The following is a 22,817-nucleotide window of genomic DNA, read 5'->3' as shown; positions in this document are numbered from 1 at the left end:
GAGTTGAGGCAGATTAAGCACATCAGAACCAGCAATTTCGGTATCAGCCTTGGGAAAATTTTCTTCACGTTAAACCCAGCTTTCTCAATCCATTCCTCGATGCCCTGCTTGTTCAAGAGAAGCTCGTGTATTGTGCAAGCCAGGAAGTCAAAGATGGGTTCCACAGAAGATGACAGTTCAGCAACACTGAGTGTGAACGGTTCTTTGCTTACATTCCAGTTCAGGTGCACAAGCCATTCAGTAACAGACGACCTTGTTACAAATAAGCATCCATCAAAAGCACTAACAGGCGTTCAAGAAGATATACAAAACAAGAAGGCGACATATTTGATTTTGAGTCGTATGCTTCCATTAAAGCATCACAAAGATTCCGAGCAAGTTGCAAATAGTCATCTGATGTTTGTGGCCCTGTGCCAGTCACAAGATTCTTAATCAATGAATTCCAAGGAGAACTAGTCTTGATCTTGCTTGTAACTCCCTCATATTTTTCATTATTTTTCCAATTCGATCCAAATAATATTACTGCCACCTGACTGACTTGTGAAAGTGTTGGCAAAGCTTCATCTACCTCAACCATGAACTTCTTCAGTATGGCTTTTTTCAGCAGGTTTCTTGAAGTGTTGCTTTGCATCGCAAGGTCTTTAGACCCCATAAATCTCTTGTTTCCCAAATCTAGAGAAAAGAAATGGAGAAAGTATTCTTCTGCTGAGTGATCAATGTAGTTCATCAGAGAAGGTAAAACATCATTTGCCTGCGTCAGATATCTGGACTGTATGATAAGAAGCTGTGCAGCTTCAAAAATATGAATCAGAGTCTGGCTTATACGGTACATTGGCATGGAATTTTCAACAGCTACAATTCGGAAAGATTCAATAAGCTCCAAATATTTCAAGCCAACAGAGAATATCTCGGCACACCAATGCCTTTTTGCAGCGTACACCAGTTGGTTAGCATCAATACTTTCCATCTTAACTTCAGATCTTCTGGGCACATATTTCACCCATTCAACATCTGGATAGAGAAGAAAATAATCAGCATCTGGGCAGATGGACCGTTTTCTCACACCAAGATATTCCAAGCAGAAATTTTCATATTCTTGAAAACCACTAGTTCCTTGTTCTGTCAAAGAGTCAAGGTACTTGAATATTGTCTCAATCTTCTGTTTCCACACGTTCCAGTGATGAATCAATTCTGTCACAGATATCCAATTCAATGGATTTTTAATTCTATTTCGTCTTGATTCATGCATTGAAACATCAGTTGCAAGAAGCCTGTCCAGAATTCTACGAGTAGACAAGATTTCTCCCCTTAAATTTTTATGCTGTCGTGACAATGCCAACTGCTTTTGCAACTCATGTAAGTCGACTTCATCACTTGATATGAGCTTGATATTTTCACACACCTCATTGAAATGGCGTGGACAGTTACGAGCATGAGCTGTGGCTTTTGACAAAAGATGCTTTTTTGATTGAAACTCTTCTAGAGGCCATCCCTTGCTACCATCTGCCCAAAGACTGCCAGCAAACGCAAAGGCAAGATAGAGCCTAGATGCTTCTTCATAATCACCAGCTTTTCCTGACATATCCGCCTCCAGTAAAATATCACCCATTTGTCTAGCACATTTTGCAGCTTCTAGATAATTCTTATATTATAACTCCAACTCAAAAAGTTCATCAAAGCAGCTCAACTTCTTCAAAAAATTTCGCTTTGATTCCGGAGAGCTAAAATCTCTAACATATTTCATCATAGTTTGCTGGTCTTGCTGCTCAAAACATGCAAGTGCACATTTGCGAAGAAACTTTTGTTCACTTGCATTGAAGTCGATCCTTTGTTTTGTAGGCTTACCATGATACTTTTGTTTCCAACTTCGTATGTAACACAAACCCAAGTCATACAACTTACCCTCCGAGCAAGTATACAAGCATTCATTGAAATAAAGTCCCTCATCATACACCTCAGCAGCAAGTTTATAGCATCTTGCCAGGGTGAAACATTCACCTGCTCTTTGCAGATCTGATTCTTCAAGACATAACTTACCTGCAAAGCATACACATTAGTAAGTAATCAGATACCAAACAGGCATAAACAATAGACTTGACTGTCAGATACATAATTTTTTCAGCATATGGTGCAAGATAGCCAACTAGTATTACTTCTATCAGGCTGTCTATCCTATTAGTCAATCTAAAATACAATGAACACCAACTCTTCAACTGCGCTTCTATACTTGGACCATCATCTCTTGAAGGATGTAATTTTTACCACGTAAATCAAGATCATGTACAGAGTATTTACTAAAGGTATATATATTTCCATAGGGTATCAGTATCAAATTCATGCCAAATATAAATTTCTCTCTAGCACTCCCTGAGGCTTGGCTGGGGGATAGCTATAAACACTACCTGCTTTTTCATAGTCTTCAGCATCTATGTAACATTCGACTGCTTTCTTGATGTTTCTTATGCTTTCAAATAGCTCAGCAGCTTCTCTGAGCATTTCCAAAGACTTTTCCATGCTTAAACCTCGTAAGTTGTCAGCAGCTGCCTTAAAGCTAGAGGCTTTGGCAAACTTTTGCCAGTAAAAATCTCCAGCGCGTTCAAAACATTGCGTAGCAGCCTTGTAGTTATGCACCTCTAGCATCTGTAATTGGAAAAGGCCCAATCAAAGGAAGTGAGGAATCTAAATGGGGCATATGAGGTCAGACTAATAAATTGCAGACACATGAGACAGGAGTACTTTATCTGCAACAAGAAAATTTAAAAAATAGAAAAGCAAGAACCTTAATACCATGAATTAATAAGACAAACCTTTTTACCCCGCCATCTCCAGTCCTCTAAGCTACTAGCAACTTGCATAGATCGTGCAAATGACTCATCCAACTTTTTAACTTGAATGAGATTCAGCTTTCGCCAATAGTCAGCCATAGGAGATCAAAAACTATCGCTGTCTTCACATAGCCAAAGCCTTTGTCTTGTACGAGTAATGGCTACATACAATTGCTTTAGCTCATAACACAAAACATCACGCTTTGCATTTGTAAAACTTGGATAAGTTTCTAAATTCAAAGCACAGAGCTTTTCCTCCACGTATTCATAAATAATTCTCCACTGTTCTCTTAATGGTGAGGATCCAAAGAAGTTATACAACAGCACATCCTGCAATAACAAGAATAGAGTGTTACTTGAACGGTCTCGATTTCTATTTGCAGTTAAAGAGGGTTATAATCAGACTTTGGAACGAGAAAACACTTAATATGGCTATAGGGATAATGATGGCTTTCAGTAACACGCTTAAATGCCGAGAAAGTAAGTATTGCAGTAGGCAATCCTGGAAATTCGACACTCCAAGAACAGTTTGACTAAATAATGCAATCCCAAAGGAAATTGCAACAAGAAGGGACAATAAAGCCATAAGCTGCGATTTCAAGACCAAATCGGCAAATCCCCCCACCCACCCCCTAAAAAAAAAAAAAAAAAAAAAAAAAAAAAAAAAAAAAACACACCTTGAAACGAGGAGAGCATTGATTGCAGCAGATAATAAGAAGGCTTATATACAGAAATCAATATAGCTAGAGCAACTTACACATCCAAATAGAATGTACTAATATTACCTCAAACTCCAAGCCTTTGCACTCAAAGATTGTCAGCACAAGGGCCTGTCTGCCAACAAATTTGCCTACTTTGTCTCTCGCATGATCATCTCTGACCATTATCACCTGTTCGGATCCAAAGCTAATGCTATTGCTGTTGTCACCTTGACTTGCTTTGTCTTGAAAAATCTTTATGAGGGCATCTTCGCAATTTTCACAATCCAGTAGTATTGGAAGTTCCCCACATAAGAGACTAGTTTCCGGTTTAAGGGGATCAATAGAATTGGGAAAAAAATGCCAGATAAGGTCAATAACACTCTGAGCTAAATTTAAAACTCCAGCATGAGTCCGAAAATTTTGGCTTAGTTGAAAGGTAGGAGATATTAGCCCTTTAATCTTCTTTTGCTCATCTCCAACAACTTCCATATTATTGAGAAACTCCTCGTAGAAAAGCTTTCTTATATCCTCAAATCTAAAATCAATGCCTCTAGCAATAGTCTGCGCAGTGTCACCTGCAAATACAAAGCCTTCCTCCACATTACTGCATATGTACTTGAAGAGGGCAAGTTGCTTCATGGTTAGATCCTGGACTTCATCAATATAAACAAAATCCATGAGCTCACCTTCATAATTTTCACACTTAAAACGACAAAGCAGATCATTCACTAGATCAGCCAAATCAAATTCTCCTCGTACAACCTTCTTTTTCTCATAGTCCCCAAATACCTTATATATTACCTCTCTTTCATCCTCACTGAATTTTGATACTCGGGCCTTAGATAATTGCATATAACTCTGCAAACTCAGATTGTTGTTATCACCCTCCCCATAATGTAGCCTACCTTTTATACAGGAATTAATCTCGGTGAAAACTCTTAAAGGATCAAGCTTTCTTGTGAGCTGGGAGTTGAAATGAGGCCAATAAGATGATCTAAATTTCTCAAATGTAACCTCTTTCCTTCTTACTGCCTGAACAACCAGTCTGAAACTTGCAGTTTCCATATAACAGATTTTCCTAATATCCGTAAATCTATCAAAATATGACAAACCAAAGCTTCTATCAAGCATCAGCAAAAACATATTAAATGTTATCACAAGTGGAAAGGCATTTAAAGGAATATCTTGAAAAGACTCTGGGATGTCCTTGAACTTCTCATATTCATCCATTTCAATCACATCATTGAAGACACATCCCTCACCAAAGTTTTCTCCGTTAACAAAGCTGTAACAACCATAAGATAAATCAATAATGCTAGGAACACAAGCCAACTTTTAAAAAACGAGAATGAAAAGTGCATTTTCTTATAGAAGATTTTCTAAAAAAGGAGAATGAAAAGTGCATTTTCTTATAGAAGATTTTCTCCACAGGCAATTAATAAGTGCTGTAACATTTTATCAATACGGTCCATACTAGAGTACACCAGCAAGGTAAGCTCATTTGCACATACACCAGCATGGTAGCTCATTAGCATATGAAGTATATTATATATTGCAGGGGAAAAAGATAATGAAAAGGTTCACAGACCTCTTAAGATTTTTGATGTGGTGTTTGACGGCAAAACAAAGTTTTGGATTTACGGTCACAAAAAGTTGGCGAAGGGGCGCTCCCATTCTACCAGGAGCATTGGTTGAAAACTCACTCATCAAGGCGTCATGTAGATTTCCTTCTGAAACTATGTGATGTTGTTGTTCCTTTTGAAACAACTTCATCACCAACACTGTTGTTTTACCTGTGCCAGATCGTCCTAAAATGAAGGTGCTTTTGCCATTGAAAATTGCCTCTCTTTCTTGGTCTGATACCTCAAAGGGACATTCAAAAGCAACCCATCATACGCAGACATCAAGTGACTCAAGACACCCTCAGAAAATGGATAGAATTTCATAAGCAGCAAACTCTCCTTGACTTTTGCATTCTCAAAAAAGCTTGTTCCAACACTATCAGCATCCAAAGAACTTGTTGATTTTGCGTTATTAACAACTTTGAACCGTGCAACATCAAATGAAGTAAAGTTTCTTGGGAGTTCCAACTTCCTACATAAACAAACATAGAGAACATTAGGAAAAGATGGAAAGCCACATCTGGTGCTTCTTTTCATCTTTTGTCAACATTTTCTAGACGCACATACAAAGGTACAGATAAACAAAGGTAGTTTCTTTTAAGCTCAATGCAGCAGCATATTAATTCTTATGGTGCAGTTGTGTCGTCTAAGCACTTCAGTACATCTTTGGAGACTGATCGCTCACTGAATTTAACTTGTAAATAGAACGATATACAAATTATATAAAGAGAATATACCCCTGGAGACATTTTTCTTTGCAGCATGCAAGGAATTCATCAGTAAATGCTCCATATATTATGTCAAGTTTACTGACTAATGCTGGTACATCTTCCAAATGCAAGATATCCCAGACCTTCAAGATTTGAGTAGCATATCCTTGTAACCTGATTATATCATTTGTGCAAATGATATACCGACCCTCAACCTCAAATTGTTTTACAATTCTAACAGCACTTTCACAGACCAGATCAGTGTTCTTATTTTTTGGCCGCCAGCCATTAGCTAACTTCAAAATAAAATTCACCACAAGCTTCTTAGAGTAGATTGAGGGCAGCTTGGCAAAAGATTTGACAAAATTCTCACTGAAGACAACCTACAAATTAAAGGATTGTGAAAACTCAGTTTGATGTTGCAATATTATCACAAAATTCAACAGAATATGCATATTTCTGGAAGGATAGAGCAAAGGTATACCTTCCACCCTGAAGCTTTGAAAATATTATTATCCTTATCAAGCAAGTCTTCAAGTTCATCCAACTTGCTTTTAACATCTACAATGACTTTAGCTAAATTCTCGTCTTCTTCAGCATTAAAGTAACAGCTGTGCAGTTTGGCATCAGAAATAATATCTTTCCAGAAAGTATCTGCTTCAGCAAGGGTTTCCTTGTTCCCCAGTATCCAGAGGCAATGCCTACAATTGTTTAAAAAGAGGAAGAGCAGGTTTACTTGATTAAAAAAAGCCAACAGAAACTATAATTAGTCCAGAGACATCATCCTAAGTCATACCTGGCCCTACTCGAAGCAACATCAGCCATTCCATGATCTAAGCGGAACTCAGAAGATCCAGCAGAATTGGATCTTACAGTAGATACTATAACAATATCTGCTTCGCCACCTTCCTGAAATCCTTCAACTAATTTCACCTTCAACTCAAAGTTTAAAAGCTTTTCATATCTTTTCCCAATTCTTCTCTCAATATCCTTAACTTGTGCTACACCTTGAGATACTATACACACAGAAATCTTTTGGCTGTAGCACTGCCATTCTGTGTACAACAGCAAAAACTTCAGGTATCATGGAAATCATCATATTGGAAAAAAGCTTTATAATAGACCAATCTCTAATCTTAACATCTATGTACATGTTTTGAGCAGATGTAAGAGCCACATTAAGAATTTGAGCAACCCATACCAAACCTAACTTATGTACAAAAAAGTTGACAAGGAATAACAGATATAGCCAACAACCTATGTTACTTGGACTCTTCATTTACCTCAAGTGCCCATGTTAGATTCTCAACACTTAAACATAAATAGGATATATTAATATATATGTGTTTAGGCCAAAGCCAAAATCATAGAAAATTTTCACAAAATAGCACACTTGGACACGTACCCATGTCAAACAAGAATACCCAACTCAGAACAACGGAGTGAACAACAACAAAACCACGAATCACCCTTACCCGTAACCAAGCTGCACGGTCCTTAAATATCGAGAAGCCCGGTTAGGGTTCGGACTCATCAAACACATTCACATAACATTTGTTGGTTGAGACTTGACATGCAAGTATGCAACCCACTATCAATAATAACTAATCACAATTTACACTACTTAGAGAACAGTCAAATACACACATAAAGGAAACAATCCACTCCTAATACGTTTAAAAGGGCGGTTTACCTTTGTGCAAACGTTGCACAATATTCATCAAAACTGCCACTTCAACCAGATTTCTAGTGTTATGCCCATCATCATCAACTTCTTCTCTTCCTTGAGAGATGTTTATAAATGAAAATGGACCAAATATTTTTCCTATAAGATTATGTAGCTTACATTTCTTACTTCTAACTTTTCTTGAAGAAAGCATTTGATCTCTTACAATTTTTTCAATCTTTCCGGATTCCAAATCCATAATTCTCTTTCTTCCCCTGCGTCAAATCATCAAGAACCAAATTCAAGTAAATATTAGATTTTATAGCCTAAAAAATCAAGTTTTGTTCAAGAAAATGATCAATAACAGACATGAAAAAGTTGAAATTACAAAGAATGAAACAAACCCAGTTCAAGAATGATGATGATTTATGTTGTGGGTGTTAAAATGAAGGAATTTTGGTAGTCATTTTGATTTATTTTTAAGTGGGATTTTCAAAAAATGGGTTTATTTTCAAGTGCGATTATTGATGATAATGGAAATGATGGGGAGAGAGATGAAACGTCACTACAGCTTAGCAGTTGTGGCACGGGGTACACTGCATATGTTTGCCGCCATTGATTATATTTATAACGTCTACTCCATAGTTATTTTTTGTGTGCACCCCGTAGTATTGTTCTACAATGTGTCATTGTGTACTACGCTAATACCCAATTCATACTCAGCTAGTAAACTTGGTTTAAACTTTAAACTACAAGGTATTTCTTCGTTTCTTATTTTTTACCCCATAGACAAATGTTACTTTATTAACTTTTAATTGGAAAAAATGATGAGAGAGAAAAGTAGTGGGTTAAAGGGGTGATTGTGAGAGTAAAAGTGTAATCCTATATGTTCAAAAATAAAATGGGTCGAAATTAAAATGACGGCCTAAAAAGAAAATTGAGGCAAAACAAATAAGAGACCAAGAGAGTAATTATTGAGCGATTTTTTCTTTTTTTTTTTGTTTATGCAGTATGAGTAATTGTTGTTTTACATTGTGTAATATGCTAGTACCTCCATATTTTTTTTGTTAATCTCAATTATTGTATAAAATTGCCAAAAAAAAAAAGAAGATAAGAGTGGGTGCAACAAAATATTTAGACGATGCAAGTGAATTCCGTAAATAGATAGGTGGAAATAAGAGGGAGCCCCAGTTAATCATCGTGATGAACAAAAATTGTTTATTTGGTGACATTTCTGTAAATAGAAACATATCAGTCAATATGACATTTTCGTAAGTAAATCAACATTTTCTTTATATTACAGGAACACGTCAAGGGTGTGGATTGTGATACACGCTAACTTAAACACACAAATAATTAGGTGTGTAAGAAGTAATTCTTCATAAAATTTAAAAGTTACGAAATACTTCGTATAAGAAATTAATGTAATAAAAAATCAAAAGCTAAATCAATCTTACCGGAAAGGGTGTAAAATAATTTTCTTAACACTTTTTTTTTTTTTTTTTTTTTGCACTTAAGTTTATTTTTCACATTGATTTTTTGTAATGGATTTGAGAATGAGGTTGGCAACATAGAGCAAAACTAAGGAAACTAGAGCTTCTCTTCCTATTGTAAAAAAGAGGTATTTGACAAAGTTGGGCACGGCAGTCGGCAGGGTAGCACAAAGAGTATAGGACTCATGCAGTAAAGGGTATTATATATTAACATAAGATGGAAGTTAATGGTGTAAGGATTAAAGTGTTCAACTAACTTGCAATCAACCCACAATAGCAATGAACAAACAAGCATAACAATCAAGAACAACTTTGAAGGAATTAAAGCAAGTAAAAGGAAGACAATGTTACTGTGGGAAAACCCGAGAACCGGGAGAAAAAACCCACCCTTGCACTATGGAGTAATATTGATGATGAATGAACTCAAGAATTACAAGCATGAATTGTATAGAATTCAAATGCTCCTCACAAACCCTCTCAAAACCTCTCTATGTGTTTAAATGTTTGTGAATAATCAACAAAGAGGCTTAGAAAAGGTATATATAGTCTAGGTAGAAAATACAATCCAACGGCTAAGATTAAAGCAAATCGCACAAGCCGAAAACGAAGCGACGAAATAGGGAGCAGGGAGGTTCGGCCGAACCTACCCAGAGTTCGGTCGAACCTGGGGTGGTTCGGTCGAACCTCCTTGGGTTTGGTCACTCCTCCTCTAGAAATGAAAACTGGTGCACCTACTGACTTAAAACCGGGTTCGACCGAACTTTTCACAAGTTTGGTCGAACCTTAACAATAAGGCAGCTTCTATGCAATCTCCTTATGTCTCCATGTATTTATCTATCTCCACACTAATCCTAACAAATGGTAATCCACTTCCCTGAGTTAAAAGATATAAGACAAGATGAAAGTGTTATCAATAACTTCAGCTAGATTAATGTCTGCTATTTCAGATATTTACTTGACACCAGGCTAGCAAACATAATTTAGCAACTCAAGCAAACAATGCAATTAGCTGACATTACTCAACAAAGATTGGAATTCAAATCTTTCACATATTAGGCAAATAATGATCTAGTTTTGCCCTCAGTTTTCGTGTGATGATGGAGCTTCGGTTCTTTACTTGATCATGTAGGATAAGGTTGTACCATTCAGTGGTAAACACAGCAGCAGCATACCATTTTGTCGCATAATACATTCGAGCAGTTGACACTTGACCCCATTGCCTTAAATAATCCGACTCCATCAAAAAAAGGGTACATTCAAAAATATGATCAACAATCCTACTTTTGCAAATCATAGGCATCGAATCAGCAGAAAACTTCTGAAAGATATTCAGATACTCCAGCATATTACAGCCAACTGAGAGTAACTCTGAACCAGTAATGTCGAATAGAAGTCACCAAATGTTCTGTGCCAAGTCTTTGATTATTCTTTTTCGGATATTTCGACACCCATTCAGCATCAGGATAGAGCATAAAGTAACCAGTGTTTGGATGCTTTCGCACGCCAAAATAATGTAGACAGAAGTCCCAGTGATTATCATGTGCTGGTAAACTCTTTAGGTGTTCCAAGGTTGTCAAAATCTTCTCTTTCCAGGATGACCAAAAGTATATCAGTTTTTCAACTGAGACCTGGCCACCTGAGATCATTTCTCGCGAGTCAGATTCCCATTTAAATGGTGAAGTCTGAGTCTGAAGAAGGATTTCAAGAATTTTTCTAGTACATATGACCTCCCATTTCAAATTCCCGCTTTTTTGGGAGACTTCTAACTGCTTCTCCAGTTCAGACAACCCAGTACTTTGAGTTGACAAAAGCAGAACTTCTGTATGAATTTGTTTGTGAAAATCAGCTGAAGCATTGAGAGCAGAAGCTTCAGCTCTGGACAACAATTCCTCTTTCAACAAAAGATCTCTTTCGAGCCAATTTTTTCCACCAGATGCCCAACAACATTTACCAAACACGTACCAAATATAGAGCCTAGAAGCATCCTCATAATTCTGAGCCTTTTCTAATAAATCTGCCTCACGTAAAAATAATCCTACTTTTCTTGCGATTCTTAGACCCTCTTGAATATCGCCCATTTCTATCTCTATGTCAATTCCCTCCTCATAACACCCTTGATTCCATAAGAAGGTCCTCATTGAATCAAGAGAGCTAAATTTCTTAACATACTTCATCATTTTTTTCTTGTCTTTTTTCTTATAGGAAGCATGAGCACAACTCTTCAGGAATTCTTGCTCAAATGTTATCAAGTCTATGCTTCCCTCCTCAAGAGCCAGCTGTTTCCAGCTTTGTACGTACTGCAATCCTAAGTTAAACAATTTTCCTGTATTACATGCATGCAAACATTCTCTGTAGAGGTAATTTTCAGCATAGATCTCCGCAGCACGTGCATGAAAACCGGCCAAGGTATAGCAATGACAAGCCTTTTCAAGCTCAGAACTTTGAAAGTGCTGCAGATATATATCACCTGTAAAAAAAAAAAGTTCAATAGCGTCATTTCTGGAAATAATCAGTTCATCTGGGTCAGAATTCAAGGAAGTAAACTTAAATGTGAACTCCATTGGGTTTTAGGCTACAATTTCAATCATATAGTAAAAGTTCATTTTCAGGCTTAGGACAAGGTTCACTAACTAGGATTCATACTGCCCATTATACTTTTGTTTCTATTTTTTCAATGTTCATTTGCAAAGGACTGTGTCAAAAGTCTGCTATGTTCTAGCGAAAGAATTCAAGGTATATCAGTAATAGTTCCAAATAATGGTTTCTAAAAATAGCAGAATACATTGAAATTAGTAACTGTTTTCACTACTACCTGCTCTTTCATAATTGCCTGCATCATAGAAGCACTTAGCGGCCTCTTTGTTGTTATCTAGGCTTTGAAAGATTTCAGCAGCTTCTGTAAGCATTTTGACTGCTTCAGAACTCAAGCCACGCATATGAGCAGCGGTTGTTTTAAGGCCAGTAGCACGGGCGTATTTTTCCCAGTAAGTATCTCCAGCTCGCCCAAAGCAGACTGCCGCTGTCTCATAGTTACTTACTTCGAGAAACTGCATATAAAGGTGAATCAGGATGCAAGGAATATTGAAGACAAAATAAATAGTTACAATAGTTCAAGTATGAAATCCTGAGTTCCTGACTCAGATAACACCACACACTGATGGTGACACCTAGCATGATGCCAGCAATTATAGGTACATCTGATAAATGATTGAGCTATGATCCCAAAATCCTCAATGCTGATGCATTAGACTTACAAACTTACTAAATTTTAATATGAGCATCACATGGGTTCTCTAAAATCTATTAAACTAAGATGGTTAACATGAAATTGGAGGAGAAAACTAATAATGAATGTCTTCCAAATAAAGCCAAAAAACAAACCTTGAAACCTTGCGATTTCCATTCCTCCTTAGAGCTGGGAAATATTATTTCCTGAGCTAATGAATTGTCAAACTGTCTAATTCGGACCAGATTCAATTTTTTCCAGTAATTAGCCATAGGTTCTGCATGACTACCATGGCTCTCACAGATCCATAATCTTTCCTTTGCTCGGGTGACGGCCACATATAGTTGCTTCAATTCATGGCACAAACCACTATGTTTTGCATGATTGAACTTTGGAAAATGTGGAAATGATGAGCCAAGGTTCTTCTCTTGCATATATTTATATATTACACTCCAATGTTCTCTAATAGGTGATGATGAAAAGAAGTTGTACAAGAGAACGTCCTGTGATGATAAACATGTCACAGGGATAAGCTATTTCAGGATCACAGAATATCAAAGTGCATAGCTGGTATATTAAGCAACTTTTGCAACATAAAAATAAAAATAAGGCATCAAACAAAAACAATATAGAGTTAGAAATGTCAAGCGAGAACCTTATAACAATAATGAAGAAGTCAATGTCAAGAAATAGAAAAGCCAAACAGTTATTTACCTTAAACTCCAAGCCTTTGCACTCAAATACCGTGAGCACAAGTGCATGTCCTTTTACATGGCTTGGCATTTCATTTCTCACACTTTCATCTCGTACAATAATAACTTGTTCAGCTCCAAAAATGACAGTATTCCTGCCATCATTTTTATTGTCCTGAAAGATTTTCATGACAACATCTTCATCACCAGATGCAGACTCCAGCAGTATGGGAGCATCTCCATCAATAAGACTGAACTCTGGATTAACCTTATCAATTGAGTATGGAAAGAAATGGTAGATAAGTTTGATGACACTGTGAGCTAACTTTAAAATCCCAGCATGGGATCGAAAGTTTTGATTCAGCACAAAAATTGGGCAGATGTTTCCTTGATCCTGTTTACTAGTTTTCACACACGGGCCTTGGAGAAAATTGACATAGAAAAAGCTTCTGATCTCATCAAAACTAAAATCTACACCTTGGGCAATTGTTTGAGCTGTATCACCAGCAAACACATAACCTTCTTTGACATTCTTGCAAACATATTTTAAAAGAGAAAGTTGCCGCACAGTCCAATCTTGAACTTCATCTATATACACAAAATCCAAGGCATCACCTTCATACCTTTGATGGCTGAACCGATGATGAAGATCATTCACTACATCAGACAAATCATACTCACCTCTTGTAAGCTTCATCTTCTCATAGCACAAGAATATACCATATATGGCCTCCCTCTCGTTCCTACTTAAGCTTGACTTTTTGCAGTCAGACAATTGAATATAACTGTCTAAAGTGAGTCTACCCTGTTCAACTTTTATTCCACCTTTTATACAAGAGAGTATTTCAGTGAAAACTCTTGAAGGATCAAGATCCTTTGTAAGAGTCGAATTGAAGTGAGGCCAGTATGAGACACTAAACTTATCAAAGCTTACTTCTTTCCTTTCCATCATTTGCAGCTCAACTGATTTTAAGCTACAAGTTTGTCTAGTTTTCACAAATCTATGGAAATATGAGGTACCTATTGTACCATCCAGCATGAGCAGGAACTTCTTGAGAGATATCACAAGAGGATATGACTCAGCAGGGATCTCCCAGAAAGAGTGAGGAATATCTTCAAATAGTTGCGTCTCATCATAAACTTGGATGCAGGTTTCCTTATTCAAGATTTCTCCACGAACAGTGCTGAAGCATCAGTGAGGCCAAATTCAGTACGACAACAGATATGAGATTATCAATATAACAAAATAGCTTAGCATATAATCAAACATGCTCCAAGAGCATGCTCCTCAACATTATCACTAAAATTCCATTTGGTTGGACAGAAAACACTGCCAACTAGATATTGTTTTCCATGGACAAATTTGAAAGGGAAAATGCTACAAAAGATTAAGTATCCTTCTTTAGTACCTTAATAAAATTTAGAGAGAAGGAAAAGAATGGGGATGGTGGGAAGGGGATGAAAGGGAGGAGAGAAAGTAATCGGCAAGAAAAATAAGGATAATGCGGGAAGAAGAAAATGTCTTTGCACCCTTATACAAACCAAACGAATTCCTCCTAACAGAAAACACCCTAAGAGGTGAAACAATTACACATATGAGATTGACAATTGACCCGAGAACACAAATCTATTGAATACTGAATACACTCTTCTTCCCTAATATATACGACATTTTTCTGTTTAAATTCCCAGAGACAATGTGGAGTTGACAATGTCACAATTGAGAAATGTAAAGTATCTCACAGTTACCTTTGAAGATTGGAGATGTGTTGTTTTACTGTATGGCACAAGTTCGGATTAACTGTTACAAACAGTTGTCGCAGAATAGCGCTTCTACCCTCAAGCTTAATTGATGGGTCATCACACAAGGAAGCATCGCCATGTACCTCATCAGAACCACCCAAAGCCATGTGATATAGTTGTTCTTTCTGAAATAGTTTCGTGACTAACACCAAGGTCTTTCCAGTGCCAGACCTTCCTAACACAAAAGAGCTTCTTGGGTAATGAATTATTTCCCACTCGTTGTCTGTCACTTCCATGGGAAGCTCTAATGCCCTACCATCAGAAACAGAAATCAAGTGTTTCACTACACCGACAGATAAAGAGTAAAATTTTACTAGCAACAAGCTCTCCTTGACTTCTGCCTTGTCAATACATCTTGGTGCGACATCATCGTCATCTGATATACTTGTTCTCTCAGCATCACTGCAACTCTTGTACCGAACAATATTAGAGTTGCTGCTCCAGCATACGGGAACTTCCAGCGTACTGAGCATAACAAATCAATTAGATAAATGAGATATTGCCAAAAAGGATTAATCATTTCAACAAGATAGTTTTCCTAATTTCGCAATCTTATAGATGCATGTTGATGAAAATGTAACAAAAGAAAGCATACCCTTCAATACATTTTTTCTTGCAGCATCTGACAAACTCTTCAGTGAATAAACCATAGTGTTTGTCAATTCTCTTAGCCAATTCGGCCACTGCTTCCAATGGCAAAATATCCCAAACCCTCATAACTTGGAAATATTCTGATTCTTTAACAATGTCATTTGAGCATATGACATAGAGGCCTTGAACTTTGAATTGCTTGACAATTCGAACAGAGCTCTCACAAGGAGGATCGACTTTGATTTTCCTTGGTCGCCATCCATTTGAAAGTTTGCCTATAAGATTAAACACATGCATCTTTGTTTGGCTTGATTGCAGCTTTGAAAATGATTTGATGAAATTACTAGCAAAGAGAACCTAGGAAAAATAACATGAGCAATGTTCAGCAACAAGAATAGGTAAGCCCAAACTGAAGTGTTTAAGGTTCAACTAAATTGAACATCATTAATTTGATAAGAGGAGTTACCCACCTTCCACCTTGCATTACGAAAAAGCACACTATTTCCGCTGAGCAAATCATCCAGCTGATCTAGTTCCTTCTTAACATAAATGATTGTTTCTGATATTTTTTCATCTTCATTAGCATTGAAAAAACATTTCCGCTCTTTAGCATCGGTGATAAAATCCCTCCAAATAAGGTTGGCTTTGGCTAAAGTCTTCCCATTTCCAAGCACCCATAGGCAATGTCTGGAATCAAGAATGTAAATTGGAAAATAACTAGTGTAGGAAAAACAGCAGTGAAGCCTAAAAATTATTTGGAAGTACTTCCAAGACATACCTTGCCCTTGTTAATGCAACATTAAGTCGTTGAGGATTAGATAAGAAACCAATTTCGCCAAAGTTGTTAGATCTGACCAAAGATAGCAGTATTATGTCTTCCTCTGCACCTTGGAACGCATCAATTGATTTGATGTTCACTGTAAAATTTTCCAGATTCGAAAATCTCTGACCAATCATTCTTTCAATTGCCTTAACCTGTGCAGAATAAGGCGATATTACACCAATGCTAACTTTTTTATTGCAGGGTGATTTGCACCATCCTGCAAACAAGAAAATGAACCAAGACTAAGAATGCAGCAATAAAGAATTTTGTAAAGGCCAATTAGTGTATTAGATAAATAGAGGCCCTAAAACACAGATTTTTGTATAGAATGCAAGTGTACAATGCATCCCAAAAGTAAAAATACCAATTCAAACAATGCAGCTCTCGATAAAGAATGTTGAACCTAGTGAAAAAATGTCCAAAGCTAAAATATAGATCCATTTTCCAGGTCACTAAAGCCTGGGGTAGCACACATTCCATCAAGGAGAAATGGTGCGCCAAAATAATAAATTAGTTACTTGCTGAACATCAATACTACACCGTAACCAAAAAAAAAAAAAAAAAAAATACTCGCACTACTAAAACAAGCATTATTTTTCATGAAGAAAACGGCAATATTTCACAGTTCGTTCCTGCTCCGATGCTGGAACTGGAAGGTATTTTTCCAATTGATAAGGAATATAAAGACAATTACAACAGAATTTAAAAAATTCTAGTCACGGATCAAATCTGCATTTTGCAGCACATCCAGAAGCTAATTTTTGTAATGTGTTACGAAACTGAGAAAATAAGTAGGTTGATCTTTCAAGATAAAAATTCTGTAAGCAACCTGAAAAGGGAACTATCCGCGTGGCATACCTTTGTAAAGACGAAGTACTATAGCCCGGACAACTGCTGCCTCAACCATATTTTTTCTGCTTTGTCCATTATCATCAAATTCTTCTTTTCCCTCTGTAATATTTATAAATGAATAAGGACCAAAGAATAATCCTTCAAGGTAACGTTTCTCATAGCCGTCACTCTTCACACTAGGTGCATCAGTAATTTTGTTGCTGTAAAACATCCTCCTTGGAAATGCACTTATTGAAGGGTGCATTCTGTACTGCATGTTTAGTAGGTGTTTTGACCAGCCTAACAAACCTAATCTCTGAAATAAACTTCGGCCAAAATCAACACTCGCTGAAATCTGCATCAAAAAAAGGAAAGGTTTCTGGATCATATAAACAATCATAAGATTAAGTAAAATTTTAAGAGTAAAAATAGAAATCAATTTTAGACCGATATTCTTACATGACTTTTCACCATGGCCTGTAGCTGGTACTCATCTCCTGCAAGAATAGCATGCCTTAGATCGGGAAGTTGGAGTGGTATAATGGACTCACACTCCTTCAACTGCGCAGCTTCATCAATAACCACAACATCGAGTGATTTTATAGGCGCATAATACAATTTATAGGAACTTGAAGCCGTACAGAATAACAAGGATGACATTTGGAAACAGAAATCCGAGATGAAATCATAATTTGTCACTTGGGGAAACTTAAGTTTGCCCAAAGAAACAATTAGATTTTGTAAAAGATCAAAGCATTCATCTCCCTTCTTTTCGAGAAGACCTAGTATATACACAATAGACTTCTGAAAGACTCCACTACAAGGAGCCAACCACTGAGTTGACCAATATATTGCAACAGCAAACTTTCAAAAGAATCAAGCAAATCATAAAGCTTAGTCAAGTTCTCAATATTGTGTTCCTGAATGAAACTTTTTGCCATATGGGTACAAAAGATTGAGATGCATCTCTTGACAGGACCAATTAGTTCATTGAACTGATCTCTAATAGAATTAAGAAAGGATAGAAGTTGCTCTGAATTGCCAAGGCACCTATTCTGACCATGTTGTCCAGTGAGAAAATGATCCTGTGAAGAAAAATCCTGGAATTCATTCAACAACAACGAGAAAGAACAGCGCCAGCCACTAATGGGGCTAAAAACCTCTGCTAGCTTCTTAACACGGTAGTCCAAATAAATATCTTCAATATCTGAACCTACATCTACCTGCTTCTTGCTCCCAAACAAAAGTAAGCTGCCCAATGAGCAAAACCTATTGTCTGAATTCCTTGCAGAACACGCTCTCAACAGCTCTACAACCTGACTAGCTAATGCAGTAATTGCCACATTTGTTGTGGCACAAGCCAGGCCTCTACAGTTAAGCCTTAGCAGAATGCATAGCAATGTGCTGATCATCTTAGATTTACCAGTCCCAGGAGGACCCCATACAAGTTCAACAGAAAACTTGTCCTTACACTGTATATTTTTCAAAGAAGCCGAAATTGCATCCTTCTGAGATGGGTTTAGACGTGGTAAACCCGAACCAAGTTTGTTGAGCCAGAAATGATCAGTTTCTGAACAGCCATTGCCATCAGTTCCTTTGTCCTGCAAAATTGAATAATATATTATAACTAAGCCTTAAATGGGTTGTTGCTATCAATTATTTATGCATTATAAAATGAAAATAGTCATATATAAGCATCCTAGTCCTAAATCAGCAACATAGATTTGTTCTAGTTGCCTCTCAGCTTCAAAATGTTATGATCATCATAGAATAATTACAGTCCAATCATTCTCCAAGTCGACTAATGTGCATAAACCTTTCTTTCTAGGATGATCCTAGTGATACAAATGACAAATAATATAACTATCATGAACATGTTGGCAAATGCGGAATAGAAGTTCATCAGCATTACAAGAACGAAAATACGAAAACTTCAACAATAAGACTGGAAGCATACCAAGGAATCACAGTGCAAGACCTTCTCGAGTAACTTCAAGTTCTCCTTCATGTGCAAAGCATTCCATATGCGTTCAAATGGAATCACATTAGTCAAAAATACAATAAGTAAATATTTATTTACAAAATCATTCATGTCAATCTCTTTAGACACAATCACTCTGATACAAGTAGCAGAAGTGTCCTCATCTGCATCATCCTGAGACATATTAACTACAGATGCTAGAACACATTTTCGCCCCGACTGTAGAACAGGTTCCTCAGCATCAAATTCAGAATCCATCAATACAAACACATCTCCTGGCAAAACATTATAAGTTTTGCTATCTCCACCAGCAGAATTAACCCTCCAATGATGAACCTTAACATTGTACAAAAAGTGTAATTTAGTATCTTTGGTAGCTTTACAACACGAAACTACTCTACCAAAAGGCGCTCTAGATAACATAGACAAATTTGAGCACAATTCGGCTCGTGCCTCCTCTAACAAAGGATACACAAATGCATCGAAATACTCGGTTGTCGATCGAAACAGACAAGGGATCTTCCTGACCTGTAGTTCACAAAATGCAGAGTCAACAACAGCAATAAAATCTTCTTACAGTATTTACTTGTTGGAATTAACTACAAATTAGTGAATCAACAACAAAATCAAATCTTTTGCCCTATCTATAATCTATCTAGGACTACAACTAAAGCATGCATGCAATTCATCATACAATTCAATTACACAATTTACAAACATAAAGTACCAACCATATAATATATTTTAAATAAGAGGAAATGAGGAACTAACCTTGTCATTGAAAAAGTTATCATCAAGTATATCATTAACTGACCATGAGATTAGATGATCAATAAAGGTAAAACCAGCATCATCTACATATTTTATCTTCTTCATTTTCTTTTCAAACTCTATATAATCAAAGAAAACATGCATGCAAAAATTTAAAAATTTAAAATAAAATAAAAAGACTAGATATTAAGAATGGATTGAACAAAGAAACACAAATAAACCCAGTTGTAACATTTCAATGTTTATAAGATTCTGGGTATTTTTTTTTTTTATTTATTGTGTTTTGAGTGGGATTTTTCTGGAAATTTGTGGGAATTTTGAGTGTAGAGTCGGCAATTGAGATGAGACGATACAGATTACGAGTAGGAGTAATAACTAGTGCAGCTACAGTAGCTGTACAGTCGCAGAACAAGGTAGTGTAATCGTTTCCCGCCATTTTGTTCTACGTCACTACACTAAAGAGTAAAGACCATTAATTTTGTTGTTGTAACTTGTAATTGATCGATATAGAATGTGAAGAGTTGCTAAATGTAGAGCGCTTCTGAGTTCTAGGACCTAGAGTTGGGCACAAGCAAATATATAATAATGACAATTTTATAAATAATGACTTTTTAAGAGTACTAATGAGAGGCAATATTATACTACTGAACATTCTCAGTTGTCCTATATATGATTTTCAGTAGTACAAAAGACACACTCTAAGTAGTACTGAAAAAAACATCTCAGTAGTACTAATAGGACTTTCAGTAGTACAAAAGACTGTTATGCAATTTTGTTTGTGTCTAACGATGATATATTAGGACTTTCTCCTAAATGTATGACATAAATTTCTTTTGAATAATGTTGTGTTTTTCCCGTTTATACTTTACTTTATAAGGTAGGAGACACACGTACATCGCGTGTATAGTACTTGTATAAGAAATCTATATGGCTCATTTTATTTTTTTCCTGAAATATTATCTATCTTACTCTAATAAAAATATTAATCGGTTTAAAAATTATGAAGTCGTGAAGACTGAGACTCCCTTCCAAAAAAAATGGTAATTTTTTTTTTTTTTAATGAATTGGTAGCTTTTAATTTTTTTGATAAAGGATTTTTTTTTAAAAAAAAGGATGGTAATTTATGTTTGGACAATGTTGGGCTAGACTGCTAGAGTGTGTTTTTAAGTGGCTTGATGGGTTGCAAAGTAATAGCCTAGATTTGTATTTGGGTGAATACTTAGCCTAGAAAGGCTTCATGTGGACATGATAGGGCGTCCAAGTCCAACCTTAAATCCAATGGCCTACTCCGTATTAATGAAGAACCTACAAAGCTACCATAATTAATTAATTCCATCAAACATGGGAAAAGCTTTCATAGATAGAGCCATACAGGAATGAACTCACAAAGTCAAACATGTAGCCTCAGCCTAGGAAGATCGATTCATTTCTACCAAATTTATGTTCGAATTGAGTCAGTTTTATCAATTTTAAACCAAGCTAAACTCAAATAGATAACATTCGTTGAAAGGCTAACCACGCGTTTAACTCTTAATTCTCTTGCTAATATTTTTTCTCAATCCAACCCCCATTTTTATCCATTAACTACTACTTCATGGTCAACCGACAAACTTTATCAAGAAATGTCATGTTGAATAATGAATGATATGACCAGCTCTCCAAAGTTGACTAAACTTTGCACTAAAATAGTAACAAGATAAACACAAAGATTAATATATTATTATGTCAACAAAACCACCCCTTAAATTATATATATATATCCCTCTAATATCATTCTTCAAAGCATCAAAAACACAAACTCTACACACAAAAAAATAAAATAAAAATGACAACAATGTTAAATAACAATATTAGCATATGGTTTTCATTTGTTGTGTTACTGATTATATATAGTGTACAAGTTGAAGGTCAAAACTGCCGAACAACGGGCTATTTTAGAGCCACAAGCCCTCCACCAGGAAAATGCAGCACCAACTGTTGTATCCAAAACACAGTTTACTTCACCTTTCAATGCTCCCCTTCAGTAACCTCCCAAACACCGGGAATGCTCACACTTAGAGCCTTTCAGAACAGCCAGTCCAAGTGTGACAACGCCTACCATACCGACAACTCACTGGTGGTTGCACTCTCGACAGGGTGGTATAATAGTGGGGCACGGTGTGGGAAGATGATCGCAATAAGTGGGAATGGGAAGACTGTGAAGGCTAAGGTGGTTGATGAGTGTGATTCTACAAAGGGGTGTGATGCAGGGGAGGGTTATCACCCACCTTGTGGGTATAACATTGTTGCTGCTTCTAAGGCTGTTTGGAAGGCTCTGGGGGTCCCACAGAGTCAGTGGGGCCAACTCAATATTACTTGGGCTGATGCTTAAGATGAAGAATATGTTATAAGATCTTTTATAATAGCAAGTATTATGAGCTAATGTAGTAAAATCTTGGTAAAATAAAGCTCAATTTCATCACAGCAAACAAATTATCATGTACTCAGTTCCACAAGAATAAAATCTCCCTGAAGATGCAAATGAGTCACGTCCAGATTAAGTTGATACACTACGTATGCATCTAGTTCAAATTACACTATCAAAATGACAACTAACTTCGTACCTTTAGGGCTCTGTTATTGCCCTTTTAGACCATTGGGCTACAATTTTGAAATTGCACAGGTTTATGTGCGTAGAATCTACTCAAACACCTGCATATTGTTTATGATAAAACAAAGGGCTGCATTCTGTTTATCAAATTGTATATTTGTAATAAATGAAAATAGGCAAGGATAAAACACAAATTTACAAAATATAGTACACATGAATGAATACATTATGTATTACTCGGTTTTTGAGGGACAGAATGTTTACATTACCCAAAATCCACAAGGAAATTGGAATAAATAAGCAGCAAAAAAGGAGGGCCTCATCTCAACATACAGAAAACTGAATAATTCAGAGGGCCTATAGATAAAGATAACACTATTTACAGCAAGCAATCTGTCTTTGCTGGTAATCTCCTAAAGAAATTTGTTGGTGAAGAAGGATACTTACTGCGAAACCTCGGATGCCTCATGGTATAAAAACCAGCAAGAAGAG

General features: G+C 36.5%; 3 protein-coding genes across 3 annotated transcripts; 1 reads left to right on the top strand and 2 right to left on the bottom strand.

Moving 5' to 3' along the window:
- Positions 1 to 2,930: 2,930 nt before the first annotated feature.
- LOC110731469 lies at positions 2,931 to 10,362 on the bottom strand. The gene is made up of 9 exons (XM_021911321.1): positions 10,160 to 10,362; positions 7,552 to 7,799; positions 6,983 to 7,064; positions 6,655 to 6,897; positions 6,343 to 6,559; positions 5,886 to 6,241; positions 5,390 to 5,620; positions 3,611 to 4,811; positions 2,931 to 3,155 (listed from the first exon to the last, which is right to left on the bottom strand). Exons 1-9 carry the CDS (start codon positions 10,360 to 10,362, stop codon positions 2,931 to 2,933), a joined length of 3,006 nt encoding a protein of 1,001 aa, XP_021767013.1.
- Position 10,363: 1 nt separating this feature from the next.
- LOC110731467 lies at positions 10,364 to 17,728 on the bottom strand. The gene is made up of 10 exons (XM_021911320.1): positions 17,443 to 17,728; positions 17,011 to 17,338; positions 16,108 to 16,369; positions 15,800 to 16,016; positions 15,334 to 15,686; positions 14,685 to 15,203; positions 12,958 to 14,119; positions 12,399 to 12,746; positions 11,830 to 12,064; positions 10,364 to 11,484 (listed from the first exon to the last, which is right to left on the bottom strand). Exons 1-10 carry the CDS (start codon positions 17,641 to 17,643, stop codon positions 10,364 to 10,366), a joined length of 4,746 nt encoding a protein of 1,581 aa, XP_021767012.1. The 5' UTR covers positions 17,644 to 17,728.
- Positions 17,729 to 21,161: 3,433 nt separating this feature from the next.
- On the top strand, positions 21,162 to 22,274 carry LOC110731512 (putative ripening-related protein 1). The gene has a single exon (XM_021911359.1). The coding sequence runs from the start codon at positions 21,561 to 21,563 to the stop codon at positions 22,104 to 22,106; it is 546 nt and encodes a 181-aa protein (XP_021767051.1). The 5' UTR covers positions 21,162 to 21,560; the 3' UTR covers positions 22,107 to 22,274.
- The last annotated feature ends 543 nt before the right edge of the window (positions 22,275 to 22,817 follow it).

The sequence above is a fragment of the Chenopodium quinoa genome, unplaced genomic scaffold, assembly GCF_001683475.1.
Source record: "Chenopodium quinoa cultivar QQ74 unplaced genomic scaffold, ASM168347v1, whole genome shotgun sequence".
Lineage (NCBI taxonomy): Eukaryota > Viridiplantae > Streptophyta > Magnoliopsida > Caryophyllales > Amaranthaceae > Chenopodium > Chenopodium quinoa.
The sequence above is the reverse complement of the archived record's forward strand: the minus strand, read 5'-3'. Positions and strand labels throughout refer to the sequence as shown.

What these genes read in the sequence shown, in the direction of transcription:
- LOC110731469 (XM_021911321.1), bottom strand. Translation starts at nt 10,362, where the DNA reads ATGCTGGAGTATCTGAATATCTTTCAGAAGTTTTCTGCTGATTCGATG. An exon ending in TGTGCAACGTTTGCACAAAG is followed by an intron (nt 7,065 to 7,551) that starts GTAAACCGCCCT and finishes TACATAAGTTAG; the next exon opens with GTTTGGTATGGGTTGCTCAA. An exon ending in GATGTTAAGATTAGAGATTG is followed by an intron (nt 6,898 to 6,982) that starts GTCTATTATAAA and finishes GCAGTGCTACAG; the next exon opens with CCAAAAGATTTCTGTGTGTA.
- LOC110731467 (XM_021911320.1), bottom strand. Translation starts at nt 17,643, where the DNA reads ATGTCATCCTTGTTATTCTGTACGGCTTCAAGTTCCTATAAATTGTAT. An exon ending in GTTGCATTAACAAGGGCAAG is followed by an intron (nt 16,017 to 16,107) that starts GTATGTCTTGGA and finishes TCTTGATTCCAG; the next exon opens with ACATTGCCTATGGGTGCTTG. An exon ending in CACATCTCCAATCTTCAAAG is followed by an intron (nt 14,120 to 14,684) that starts GTAACTGTGAGA and finishes CTGATGCTTCAG; the next exon opens with CACTGTTCGTGGAGAAATCT.
- LOC110731512 (XM_021911359.1), top strand. Translation starts at nt 21,561, where the DNA reads ATGACAACAATGTTAAATAACAATATTAGCATATGGTTTTCATTTGTT.